We start from the raw sequence: 14,731 nt of genomic DNA on the forward strand, positions 1-14,731 counted from the left end.
CCTCCCTCTTATCATCCGACTCCATCTGAACGCCATAATTCAGATCAACAGTTTTATCTTTTAAGCTTTCTGCTACAGTAGCTTGTTTCTTTCTTTTTATCCTAAACCCGTTTAAAACACCATGAGCTGGAGAGCTAAACGACAGCAGACTGAAAGATGAAGTATATCTATTGATATGACGCAGTAGGAGTATATGTCATTAAGTGTTTATGACACTTTGATATTTGGGTTAAGTATGAAAATTTTAAAGATAGTTGCAGAAAATGCAGAAAAGCCAAAGTAATGTCCTTTTCATGCTGAGCGCATCCTGGGAGGAGAAGATGCCAAACACTCAGGGCACAGACATGCCATGACTAAGCTGTCTGACATAATTAAGACAGTCTCTCCGTGCCTTTAGTAGGTACCACCTCTTTCTGCATGGCTCATACTGACAAGGCTGCTCTGTTCCAGACCGTCTGCTAACAGGCAGACATGCAACGCTGCAGCGTTGTCCATTCCTGCTCCAGCTCAGGCTGATGCTCGTCATGTTGGACTTGGATCAGCCAACCCAACGGCTGCTTGTTTTCACGCAGCTGCTTGTATTCGCTGGTTCCTAACAGGTGTGGCACCTTTAGAGTGCTTCTAAACGGCGTCGTCATGCTGGAACAGACAACTGATGCTCCTATCGTGTACAGAGTGACTTCAGAGCCGCTGCTGGGGGAAAACGTCGCCATCTGACAGCAAACCTTTGCTCTCATAGGGATGCTGGATGATTGCTAACAGGACTTACTGCAGATGGGTGAATTCTGTGTTAAACAGGATTATCAAAAGCATCTGAACTACACAGGCATCCTTGAAATGGCTGTTTGATAATGTCTCATCTCTCCCTGCTGTTATCCAGTGTCTGTTTTCTCTTTGTTGAACATGAGGGAAATGGCAAAACTACATGCTTTTTAACTTCCTCTAAAATTTGGCTTTTGCTTGGCTTTGATCACGGCCGCTGCGTGCTCGTCACTCTTCAAAGCTGATGCGCTGCTCTGATGGGAAGAGGAATTCAAATAGTTTGATAGGCCGTCCACACACACATCCCACAAAATGACACAGGTGGAATACGGGAAGCAGGGGATGAAAGAAAGACAGAGAAGGGTTGACAAAATGAAAACAACATTTCCAATTAGGAAAATGTGGAACTTCAATTTTTCTTTTACAGCCTTCAAACTTTGCTTCCTGCAGAATAAAATAATAACCTTCGACGCGAGCGGTTCTAAACGCGGGTAAAACCTGTCAGTTTAGTGGTGCTGCGAGAAGGAAAGGACGGTTTTAAAAATAGTCCCTGCTGCACGGAGGGAAGCTGCAGAGAGCTTAGTTTTAATATGTTTGCAGTGAGATCCACTGACAGCTACTGTCACACACACACACACACACACACACACACACACACACACACACACACACACACACACACACACACACACACTCAGAAAGAGCAGCACAGTGGCAGGATGGAGGCTTATGAATCGGAAACTGAATGGGAAATGAACTGAGCTCCAAACAGCTCTGGGTTATGTTTTGTTCTCTTTTTACACCCTCCTTTTCATTTCCAGTCCTCCATTCAGTCTGAATTTGTGCTGCCAAATCCGTTTGTTTCCAGTTCTCACAGTCTTGCAGTGTCTTTTCTCCCAGTGGGAAGGAGGCAGGAGAGTCCCAACAATCCCAGTAAGCAGGATGATGGTATTGATGCACGCTTGTCTCCGCTGTCTGACGCGGTCAGTTGAATTCACGCTATTGGAGAATTTCCTCCCAACTAACTGTAATAACGTCACAAACGAGTGTAGCAGACACTACAGAAGGTGCTTGTAAGGCTACCATGAAGAAAACATCGGTTCTGAATGAAAGTCTCAACAAAGAGCAGAAAGGAGCAGAATTCAATCAACAACCCTGAAACCCAACAGTTTCATGCTGCTGCAGTCTTCCTCGTGGAACGCACAGATCTGGGATGTTCCTCCGGTCTCCAGCGGGAGTATTCCTGATGTCTCTTCAATTCAAATGCCCTCTGTTGCATTATGCATGTAATTCATCATTATGTAGAAAAGAGACAAAAAGTCCAACTGCTAAAACATTTTTTTACCTGACAAAAGACAGATTAGATGCTCTCTCAAGTGCACATCACCGCCGCTACCTCACACCATTAGCCAGACACAGGAGTGAAATGTAGGACTGGGAAAAAAGAAAGGCAATTAAGGGGAGAACAAATATTAATGGAAGTTAAGAAGTGACTCACAAACCCAATTATGGCATTAGCCAGGCAATTTAAATGAGCTCTGCATGAGGAGAAAATCCTGTTGAAATGTACCAGCGGTCTCTCTCTCTCTGCATTAACACCATTAGTTCCCTGATTCACGGTGAGGAAGAAGAACAGAGCAAACACTGCCTTTCTGTCTCCCTTATAAAGAAAAGTACGTTCTGGAAATATAAAAGCCTGCATGCTTGTGTCACCTGACCAAACATGCATCAAACCCCTGGAAAGTTCTGACTTATAAATACAAGGATGAAACGTCAAAATAATGAGCGCTGAAGACGCGGCGTCCTGCGCGGAGGCTGGCGACCGGGACTTACATGGATGGACAGAACAACAAGGAGCATTTTGCAAGTCTTGCACTTTTTCTTTCCATCCACCTTCATTGTCAAACCGCATCTTTCACCCCGAGCTTCTGCCACACTGTCCCATAGGAGGCATGCGGCCATGACAGCCTGGCCAATCAGCCGCACCCTGAGGCCAGTTGAAAGCCCTTCTGGCATGCCTAAGGCTAGCCGCGTCCAACCAATCAGTTAGAGGCCAGGCTTGAAAGGAAGGCCATGCTTGGCTCTGAGAGCTGCCAAGTCTGCCAATGAGCGTCCAGTGGGGGAGTTGGAGAGGCTCAGAGGGAGGCTGCCAGAGGGGTCAGAGTGGACGAGGGCAGACTGACAGTCATTTAGTGAGAGGCTGAGCTCCGTGTCACTCACAACAGCACTCAGCCTTTGTTCTACTGAGTCGCTTCTAATGGGACTGTCACCTTCTAATTGTCCGACTGGGAACGTCGAGAATCAAAACAGGCCCATGAGGACAGACGAGACATGATAAGAGACACTGGCATCAGGCGACAAACAAAAGCACATGTTTACACACAAACTCTCCTTCCAAGCCGGAGATTTCTCACTTCCTGTAAGCGCATGAAATTCTCATGAACTCAGAGACAATCCTTTACTTGATCGGAGGACACCACCGTTACTGCTGCGTTTGAGATAACAAGCTGTAGCATCGCTCATGTTCGGTTATCATCAAATCTACAGAGAGCAGAACATGTTGGAATGAGACATAACCTCCCACTGACGAGAGCTCTCTGAACAGCGGGCAGCGCGAAACACGTGCTGTTCAGAAGATGTTTGCACCCCGCTAGGAAGCCACAACGCTAATAGGTAGCATAGCAGCCATGCTAACATTTAGTATAGCAGTGATGCTTACATGTAGTATAGCAGCAATGCTAATATGTAGCATAGCAGCGATGCTAACATGTAGCATAGCAGCAATGCTAACATGTTAATGTCAGCTTTATTTAGCACATTTTAGCCAAAGTGCTTTACAGCCGAATACACAACAAGATATATGTAGCATAGCAACAAACTCGGCTAAAAGACTCGACCAGCATCAGCATCCAAACCAAGGCATCTCAAACCCCAAACAGAAAACTTGAGAACATCCTCAGCTTCTGATCATTTCTCCACACAAACAAGGAGTCTGTCTTGTCTTTGGTTACAGTGGTGGTTATGATGTTTTTAAAATTGTAAATAATTATTCTGAATTAATTCATTCCAAATAAAATTATTCTCCTTTGAGTTTACATGGAAATAGACATTCTGAATTGATGTTTACATGGAAAACACGTTTATTTGCTCATCACAGGATTACTTTGCTGATTTCTAGATGAGTTGAGCTGCTGTCTTCTGGTTTCTATCAACAGTAACATGGTTTTCTTTTAGGAGGAAAGAATTTACATTTTCTTTTGTCTAGCAGGTGAATTTACTTTCACAGTAGCACATATAATAACAACACTCAAAAAAGGATAGACTACATATCTTTTAGAAGTCCTCGGTAATAAATGAAAATAATTTACACACCTGCCAGCAATCATTCAAGGTTGAAGATCCAAGTATTTGTCGTCGTAAATTGACTAAAACTTCCATAATCCCAAAGTCCTTTTCAGTGACAAATTATTTGTTCAACACCCAACACCAAATGTGAGAAATTTTCCAACTTTCTGATTGACAAAGTGGAAACCATAAGAACAAACATTCAACCCGCTGCCCATGACCCAGCTGTATCCTCCAAACTGGTCTGTTTTCAACCCGTCTCTGTCCACCTTCTCACAGTCACCAGCATGAAACCAGCATCCCTCTACATACTGTTCTGCTCTCCTGAAGGGTGTTTTAGACACCAGTGGCCCAAGTACCCTTCCCGTTATCAACGGATCCATTATCACTGGTTGTTTCAAAAACTTCTGAACCTAGCCCTGATCCCAGATTACCCAGTAACTACAGACACGTTTCCAACTTTCCATTTCTGTCCAAGGCTCTTGCTCCAAACTGCTTTAGTCCGATTAAGGCTCGCGGGAAGCTGGAGTCTATCGCTGCAATCACTGGCCCAGAGGCAGGTCCACCTTGGACTGGTGTACCTGTCACACACAGAGACGACAACCATTTACATGGAGAGTAACCAGTTAACCAAACCTTCTTGCTTCACTGTGAGGCCACAGTGCTAACCGCTATGCCACCGTGCAGCCCCCAACATCGATATATTTTATGGATAATCTGTCAGTGGATGGCGGCGCAACAGGCTGCAGGGATCACATTAACATACGTTAACATGTCTGTCTGGCTTTGTTAGGGTGGTATAAACATGTGATCTAAATCACGTAGAATTGCGATGCAGTACGACTGTCTGCAGTGAAAATGCAAAGCTATAAAAAGCATCATGGGAGGAATCATTGATTGATTGATTAATTGTGACATACATTTAACAATGAAAGGAACATCAGAACCTGGATCATTATGGGAGGAATGGGACCAAGACAGAGCAGTAATCTATAATGTAATGCTTCCTGTAAGATGAGGGAGGCGAGTGTGTTGGCAGGTCTTCTGGAGGAGGTGGGTTACACCATGAAAAGTCAAGTATCTGGAACACGATGAAAGAGAACTTTATTCCTGGAAACTCTGCTGTTATTCTGGATGATTCACCCAGAAACTCTTCCATTCTGGGACGCATTCTGAGGATTATGTCGGTGGGAAGGAGGAGCGGCACGTAAACAAACTCTTTGCTCCTTGAAGCTAAGAACTAAACTCTGTTTCTGACACACATGATGCTGCAGATAAACGTCGAAGCTGAGCGTCACGATGAGCAGGTTTCTGGATGTTGAATCTTTGACCTCAGCTTTACACTCACGCTGTGATGCTGCAATATCTGCTTGGTTCAATAGTAATCACATTATGGAGAATGTAGAGAGCCGACTGCTGCAGGGGAAATCATCTGGAGGGATAATGTGACCTTTGCGACTTAGAAAGCACTTTGTAGGAAGCAGCAGAACCACAGCGGACCACTGGAACACTTCAACAGCTCAAACCCAATAAAGCTCCACATTTTTGTTGAAAATCCTTCTTAGTTGGACGTTTCCTGCACAGTGAGAAGAAAATAAAAGCCTTTTCTTCTTCACTTCATCAGTGTAGGTTAGGATGCTGACAACTCTCGTTAGCCCTGTCAATACGCGGCGAGTCCAGCCAGAGGCGCTGCAACAATTAACCAACCGGTTATCATTTATTTCATTTGTTGCAGATAATTTAAGTATACATTTCACTGTGGATTTGGTTGATTATACATGTGCTTGGGAGGTTTTTCTCTAAGCTGAATTCCTCCTCCAGTATCCCTCACGGCCTCTTTCAGAAATAGATGCAAGAGCGGGAGACTGCAGGGGGTAAGTAATTAGTGTAAAAACTACCTTTTGGGTGCAGAATATTATAAAAAGATTACTTTATATTAACTGGTTTAAGAGTTTTGTCCAACTCAGTCATGCTCCCACACGTAGGTGGAAGAACATTTGTGCACGCATGCAAACACACATAAAATAAGCATAATGGGTGCACAATCCACAGGGATGCAATAGAACTGCAGACAAAACAAGCTGATCCAAAAATCATATTACAAAGTCATTATAAGCTGTAATGAAATACTCTGTGCAATATGAGGTAGTAAATAAGCCACAGTGTTATCATTCTGGATACAGAGCAAACAACAGCACAAACACTACTCTATGATTAGAGCCGCCCCGCCTCCCTGCAGTTTGTTCAGTCAGAATGGATAAAAAGTTAACCTGGACGCTGGATTTACATTCATCACACTAAAAAAGCAGGATGGGATCCTTCTAATACAGCACAGCTTTAGCTTCACCATGATGGGCAATTGCACATAATGTGCTGCAGAAAATCACAGAGAGAAACACTTTCATATGAATTATACATCATTACGGTTTCATTTAGGTCTCTGAAGAAGCAGCAAACCTTCCTCTCTCTCACCCGTCACATCAAAACTATCCACAATTATTTCCAGCTCATTGTTCCTTTCTTTGTCCTAACTGTGGGTCAGATGGGGAGGGACTGGTTAAATGAAAGGAGGATCCTTCCTCGCTCTACACTCAGACTGCTTTCCATCAGCTTTGCCTCATTGGGCTCAGCGTAGGTGCTTGCAGGAGACCGTCAAGATGAGAATGCCACAAATGGCCTGAAACTAATGTTGGCCTCCCTCACCCTCACCAGATTTACAGCAGGCTTTATTCTCTCCCTTTTCCATCTCCCATCCTGGATCCTATTTGGATCTAAGAAAAGTTGGAGTTCATGCCATCTGCCTTCGTGTCTATTAAGCTCAAGCTGTTTTTCTACCTCTGTCTCCGCTGCACCTGCATTTGTCATGTCAAGTTATTTGACAGGAAATGCTGTGAATTCCATCTCAGCACAATGATAAATCAGCACCATCAGAGCCGCTCGTGGTTCTTCATGACGGCGCCGTGCACGTCAACGTGCACGTTTTACTTTCAGCAAAGGGAAACTTGGATAATAAAGCTGGGCAGTGATGACATGAATCTGAACATTGACATGTTTTAAACACGTATAAATGTGTCCAAAGTGTCCACACACAAAACCTGCTAAAAACCATCATATTTATATTCATGTCTGTCATATTTTTCATGACACTCGGTGACTCCTCATGGTGACCCCTGGTGACCCCACAGCTCCACTATAACGGTCAAAAATACCAGAATTTCCTGCATCTGCCTGTTAGATCAGAAACCTGTAAACAGTTTTGGCTTTTTTTTCTAAATGAAATGCTGAGAACCAAAATGGGGTTATCCAATGAGAGCAATGGGACATTCTTGGCCTCGAGTGTCACCAGAGGTTGCATCTGATACCACAATACACATACAGATGTTCATTCATTCATTCATCATCCTAACAGCTTAATCCAATTCAGGGTGGCGGGAAGCTGGAGCCTATCCCAGCAGGCTTTGGGTGAAAGGCGGGGTACACCCTGGACATCTCGCCAGTCCATCGCAGGGCCACACAGAGACACACAACCACTCGCGATACCCGCGACCCTTCATCGGACGAAGCGGTTAGGAAAATGGATGGATGAAAAGCTACTGCAGAAGTTCACAGTCCAAACTGTAACACAGGCAAAGAAAGTTGACAAAAATGTCACGAGGAGGGCAGAAGGGGTAAAAAACCTAATGCTATGGATTATCAGTGAGAATTAAAGTCCCTGCAGCGAATGAAGACTTTATGTGTCTGAATGAGTCGGTGTAATTGGGATCAAACCACAGCAGAGCTTTATTAACCTGCCATTAGATCCTGAGACAAAGTTCTTTTCCTCTCTGGCAGAATCAAAGGTAAAGACCACCTCTGCAGGCATGTTATTTGCATCATTTCATAGCTGCAAAGTGGTAATTACACCCTGCGGGTTAATTGGTCTTATTTAAACTAGCTGAACTGCTTGTGCAGAGGATTAAATCTAGTTTCCAGGAAAGCAAGTGTGTCTCAACTTTAAAGGTTGTTTTCGGCCACTTCTGAGCCTGGAACCATGAAGCACGGCTCCCCCAGCGCTCCCTCTGCTTGGCTGCCGGACAGAACGGAGAGCTGTGCTGCAGGCTGGCGTCCCCCACGCCACACGGGTTCCACGGCACACTGTGTCCACATGCAGCAGAGGAAATCTGAGCCACATTCAGGCTCAAACCACCTGCTGCTGACACGGCCGCGTGCACTAAGGAAGCTCATGTGGTTTAATCCAACACCCTGCATGACAAGGAGATAGAAAGGAGGTCCATTTCTCCACACGAGGAGGGACGATTTGGTCCCTCCTGTGACACTCTGCTCCCCTTTGTGTCTGCGAGGGGGGGTGTTCCCTTGCTTTGGTGGAAAATCGGCCCTCTTGCCGACACATTGGTGAAAAGCGATTTCCGTAATCCGCCAGTGTAAGCCGTGCTCTACAAATGGGCGTAAGGGACTCTGAGTGTGTGTGTGTGTGTGTAAGAAAAGCCAGAGAAATGCTGCATGTCTGTCTGGGTGACTGATAAGAGGCAGCAAGTCTGAAGAGATTAGAGAAGCGGCTAAAAGGAGAGCAACACCTCGGTGAGAAAGTTGCCACAGATTTTCTGCATCTTCCTGATTCTTTGCCGTTTAATGAACAACTGGATCCAGGTGTGTTCAGTTCCTTCATATTTTTAGTCTGAAACTGAGATGAAGCCGAGCAGAGGTGTGAAATTCAACCTGCTTTGGGGCTTTGATCAAACACATGCACACCAAAAGGAAAGAACATGAAACATTCTGATAAGCAGCGAAGCGAAGCTGCATCCAGACGCCTTTCTAAAAGCAAACCTGGAACAGGTCTTCCAGCATGCCGCGCGCTTTTCTTCACATTTAATCACAGATTCACACAGAAAAGCCTTTTTCAAGGCAAAAAACAAGAATTTTATCTTTCAAACACCTGGTAAATATGATCAATATGATCAGGAAAATCACCTTTAACTTTCCTGTGACGTAAAAACCGGATGTGGATCATTTCCTGCAAACATGGACGAGTCTGCGCATGTTCACACCCAGCGGCAGACTGGTGGGGGGACGGCAGACTGGTGGGGGGACGGCAGACTGGTGGGGGGACGGCAGACTGGTGGGGGGACGGCAGACTGGTGGGGGGTAGCGTTACCTGGACAGGTTTTCTGGTGGTGTCTCCATGTTTTCCTGTCCTTACTCGACTCCTTCACTCTGATGGAAGAAGATGAAGCTAAATGTTTGATCCGTACAGAAACTATCTGCCCCTGTTTTAGTTTCATTTCATCATAATTCTTGCTTTTTATGCTGTTCTCTGCGTTGCAAAGCTAACGCTGCTCTGCTGCGTATTTGGCGACGCAGCATGGAGTCGTCCCCCAGAGGTAACAGACTGCTTCTGTAGCTCGAGTTGTGGATAAAGTCCCATCATCCTTCACTCTGCGTGGGGTCGGAGCTTTGCAAACAGACACTAACATGTAGCCGTAGAGCAGATAAAAACTGCAGGCGTCCTTCCACTGCAAGACTAAAATGGGATCAAACATTACACTTTCACATGAGACTGGTTTGTTTGCTTCCGGAAACTTCTTTCATTTTGCAGGTTGTGCACCCTGCATGTCCAGCATCACATCCAAACCCTGCATGTCCAGCATCACATCCAAACCCTGCATATCCAGCATAACATCCAAACCCTGCATGTCCAGCATCACATCCAAACCCTACATGTCCAGCATCACATCCAAACCCTGCATATCCAGCATAACATCCAAACCCTGCATGTCCAGCATCACATCCAAACCCTGCATATCCAGCATAACATCCAAACCCTGCATGTCCAGCATCACATCCAAACCCTGCATATCCAGCATAACATCCAAACCCTACATGTCCAGCATAACATCCAAACCCTGCATGTCCAGCATCACATCCAAACCCTGCATATCCAGCATAACATCCAAACCCTGCATGTCCAGCATCACATCCAAACCCTGCATGTCCAGCATCACATCCAAACCCTGCATATCCAGCATAACATCCAAACCCTGCATGTCCAGCATCACATCCAAACCCTGCATATCCAGCATAACATCCAAACCCTACATGTCCAGCATAACATCCAAACCCTGCATGTCCAGCATCACATCCAAACCCTGCATGTCCAGCATCACATCCAAACCCTGCATGTCCAGCATCACATCCAAACCCTGCATGTCCAGCATCACATCCAAACCCTACATGTCCAGCATCACATCCAAACCCTACATATCCAGCATCACATCCAAACCCTGCATGTCCAGCATCACATCCAAACCCTACATGTCCAGCATCACATCCAAACCCTGCATGTCCAGCATCACATCCAAACCCTACATGTCCAGCATCACATCCAAACCCTGCATGTCCAGCATCACATCCAAACCCTGCATGTCCAGCATCACATCCAAACCCTACATGTCCAGCATCACATCCAAACCCTGCATGTCCAGCATCACATCCAAACCCTGCATGTCCAGCATCACATCCAAACCCTACATGTCCAGCATCACATCCAAACCCTGCATGTCCAGCATCACATCCAAACCCTGCATGTCCAGCATTACATCCAAACCCTACATGTCCAGCATCACATCCAAACCCTGCATGTCCAGCATCACATCCAAACCCTACATGTCCAGCATCACATCCAAACCCTACATGTCCAGCATCACATCCAAACCCTGCATGTCCAGCATCACATCCAAACCCTACATGTCCAGCATCACATCCAAACCCTGCATGTCCAGCATCACATCCAAACCCTACATGTCCAGCATCACATCCAAACCCTACATGTCCAGCATCACATCCAAACCCTGCATGTCCAGCATCACATCCAAACCCTACATGTCCAGCATCACATCCAAACCCTGCATGTCCAGCATCACATCCAAACCCTACATGTCCAGCATCACATCCAAACCCTGCATGTCCAGCATCACATCCAAACCCTACATGTCCAGCATCACATCCAAACCCTACATGTCCAGCATCACATCCAAACCCTGCATGTCCAGCATCACATCCAAAGGCAGAAAGTTTGTTCCTCCTCCTGCTGCCAGAGGACGGGTGAACACAGGCTGTGTCCACGTGACTGCTTCCATCCACTGGGTCTCAGACTTCTCCCGTTCTGACTTCATACATGATGAGGCGAGTCTGTTCACGTAGTCTGGATTACTGCACACATGTAGAAATGTACACTTATGTATTTATAATGTATTTAATATGTGGAAAAGTTACTCTGCTGAAGTACTGGATTTTTATCTTCAAGAAGAAAACATAGATAGATAGATAGATAGATAGATAGATGATAGATAGATAGATAGATAGATAGATATATAGATAGAGAGAGAGATAGATAGATATCTGGTAGTGGACATAGACAGGTGGTTCTCATGAACATGTAAAGGTTCAGATCAAGCAGCAAACTGGTGGTTAAAAGTTAAGGCCATACAGAACCTGCAGTTCCCCCTTCATCCACTAGGGTCTGCAACACAGAGCAAATCCCCGTAGACTCGCATGTTAAAATAAACATGTTTACAGCTACAGAAAACATTTTAGGTCAGTCTCAAAATTCAGCACAATTAGGGGCGTGTCCATTTGATTGACAGCTACAGAGTGAGGAACAACTGCGGTTTTAGCTGGCTGACCATGTAACTTAGCTTTAGCCTGCCTACCTCCATTAGCTGGTTAGCTCTGGTTAGCTCCAGGCTAGCTCCAGTTGGCTCTCCGGCCAGCTTGGAGTTTGATATAAGTCAACCATCCACCCCGACACTCACAGCCCCTTCTAAGCTCCACCTTTTCCCCCATATTTGTAGGAACGACGGCATGTGTGATGCTGCCAAGATGCTGGCGGTGGGAACTGCCCAATGAGCTTCAGTTGAGCTCTTCATAACTCTTCGGAGGCTCCGCCCCCTTCCATATGGTCAGTGGTTCAGACACCAACAGGCCGTTCTCAGAAGAGACGTTTAGGAAAGGCTACAATAAGGGAGCAAAGCTGAATTCAGGTGAAACGCTTTGTTGGACCTCAGACTTCCAAATTAAATTGTAGAAAAATGTATGATTTGTGACCTTTAAAGGACATTTTGCCGAGTTGCACAGTGGTTCGAGCCCATCCTGGGTGGTTCAAACAGTAGCCTTTCTGTGTGGACGTTGCATGTTCTCCCTGTGGGTTCACCTGGTAGTCCAGCTCCCTCCCACCATCCGAAGAGATTCATGTCTCTAAACGGTCTCTGTGACGGACTCGTGTTCCTGGACTCCAGCTTCACCGCGACTCTGACTTTAACGAAGCAGTAAACACAAACGATGGATAGCTAATTAAACCTAAACATGTTAATGTTCTTGTTTTTCTTGGCACTGAAGCAAAAGGTTAAAGGTTATCGTGCCGTTATTTCACGGATCTGAACAGATTTTATGAAAGCAGCTCGTAAAGTAAACTCTGAATGGACACCTCTGGAGTCACAGGCAACTCCTTTTATATGTTTTATATGCAAAGTAAAACCAGATAGCGTAGCCAGCGTAGCGCTGTTTGCTGCACCTGCTGGGTGTGTCTGATGGAAAATACCAGAATGATGACTGCTTCACCGTGAATGGAAGGAATAAAACAGCATCTTTCCTTCGGCCCACTTTCCCTTCGCTCTTTAAACACACCCAACTGCTTTTATCTTCTCTGAAAGTTTCCCACCAGGAAGAGATGCGTGATGTTTGCAGAAATGATCCAAACTACCACTTACTCTGACAAGCATGTGAGGGAAGGGTCCGCGGGAGTTTTCAGGCACGTTGATGGGTGGGATGACCCAGTCTCTCTTCTGCCGCCTCAGCCCGTTGCCAGACGAGCTTCTCTGGTGTTTTCTAGAGAACCTGATGACCCTGGGCTGGGAGTCCCACACCCTCGACAGCATTTCTTCAAAGCCGAGCTGGAAAGAAAAAGCCGAAAGCATCACTGCAGACCTCGTCTTGAACTTTACAACTTTACGTTTGGTTTCCCGTCACCTGACCCGAGTTGCATGTGACCTTCTCTTCTTTGTTGGTACTGAAAGGAAAGCAGTTTTAACCAGTAGACATAAACAGCTTGAAGAAGCTGCTGCATCGTTTGTCACCAGGTCCCTTTGCAGGACACCTGATCTGCCACGGAGCTTCGGCTTCTGCCTGAGACTTCCCCCAGGCGACACGGCACAAAGAGCTGCCACGCGTCGTTTGCTTCCCTGCAGAGACTTTTCCAGCTGATAGCATCTATCCTCCTTCCCCGACCCTGCTGACGACATTTACACCGACCGGTGTGACCACCTCAGTCTAGTTACACGGGTTATGAGAAGAGACGCTGCTGAAAAGCAGAAGTTGTTTTATTCTATTCTATTCTATTCTACAGTCATTTAGACGCTTTGATCCAAAGCGACTTACATATGAGTGAGAACAACACAAGCAGTAGAGGACATGGTAGGAAGATGCTGGTGGACTGTCCAGTTGGACGCAGATCCTTCCATGAAGCTTCAGGCTTTTTTTTGTTTTGTTTTTTTGTTTACTCCCTTCCCACCCCATAATATCACCGATGTTATAATATAAAGAATTAATCCCATAAAGTTTGTTGCAAAGAACTGGACTAAGTTCTCCAACTTTCCAACAAATACAGCTATACTAAGTGTAGAAGTTCTCCTTGAAGAACTGAGTCTTCAGCTGGGTCTGAAAGTAGACAGGGACTCTGCAGAGCGGACAGAGTTTGGGAGATCATTCCACCATCGTGGAACAACAGAGGAAAAGAGTCTGGCTGGTGGTTTAGTCCCATGTTGTGGTGGTAACACGAGGCGTCTTTCTCTGGTGGAACGTAGCTGTGGAGAGGGAGTGTAGGTCTGGATTAGGGAGTGAAGGGAGACAGGAGTTTTTGTTTTTAGCTAAGAAATGCAGAAAATCTGTTTTTTATTTCCATTTTTCTCCTTAAATCCTTCAAACATGAAACGGGACTGAAGTATTCTAGACTAGCCCGTGTAGGAAGGTAAGGACGAGCAAACAACCCCCTGCTGTGAAGTCCTCCAGCTGCAGACAGGAGATTCATCCTGCCTGCTGAAATGAGGGGAAGGGTGTGTGAAGTCGACCCTCTATGCTCCTCATGTCTAATATGTTGTCTTGCTGTAATCCAGTTAATCCTATTGTTGGGTCTGCGCCCTGCACACACACACACACACACACACACGCCGATACTGGCAGTGTGTCGCTGTCACCTGAAGCACAGTGAAGAATCCTGCTGTTAATCCCACCTGGACCACACACCCCGAGAAGGACTGACGGCTTCGCCAAACGCAGGTTCAGACCGGAGGCGGAGCTCCAGCAAGGCAGAGAAGATTTCTTCTGTTTAACTCTTTACCAGGCAGAAAGTTGGAGTGGAGGCACAGGGCCAGGTTTCAGGATTCACCTGGAACGGATCCTGGAGGGACGGGGTGGTCTACGGGGGGGGGGGGGCGGAACTAGACTCAGGTTTACTAAACACCAGAACAACATGTACCAGAAGATGCACCCTGTTCATCTCCTCCCAGCCGACAGAGGAGGAAGCGAGCGGACAGTCAGTGTGTGTGTGTGTGTGTGAACATGTGGGAAATCATGT

The 14,731-nt window shown here is 46.0% G+C and overlaps 1 protein-coding gene across 1 annotated transcript in view; it reads right to left on the reverse strand.

Annotated features, from left to right (window-relative positions):
- The window catches only part of LOC306757213 (cadherin-4-like), a gene marked incomplete at both ends in the record, with an annotated part of 260,899 nt that overhangs the window by 8,447 nt on the left and 237,721 nt on the right, over window positions 1-14,731 (reverse strand). The window contains one exon of the mRNA XM_079242178.1: window positions 12,870-13,052. Within this exon, the coding sequence (XP_079098304.1) occupies window positions 12,870-13,052 (183 nt within the window). The remainder of the gene's footprint in view (window positions 1-12,869; window positions 13,053-14,731) is intronic.

This window comes from Telmatherina bonti, assembly GCF_933228915.1.
Source record: "Telmatherina bonti genome assembly, chromosome: 6".
NCBI classification, from domain to species: domain Eukaryota; kingdom Metazoa; phylum Chordata; class Actinopteri; order Atheriniformes; family Telmatherinidae; genus Telmatherina; species Telmatherina bonti.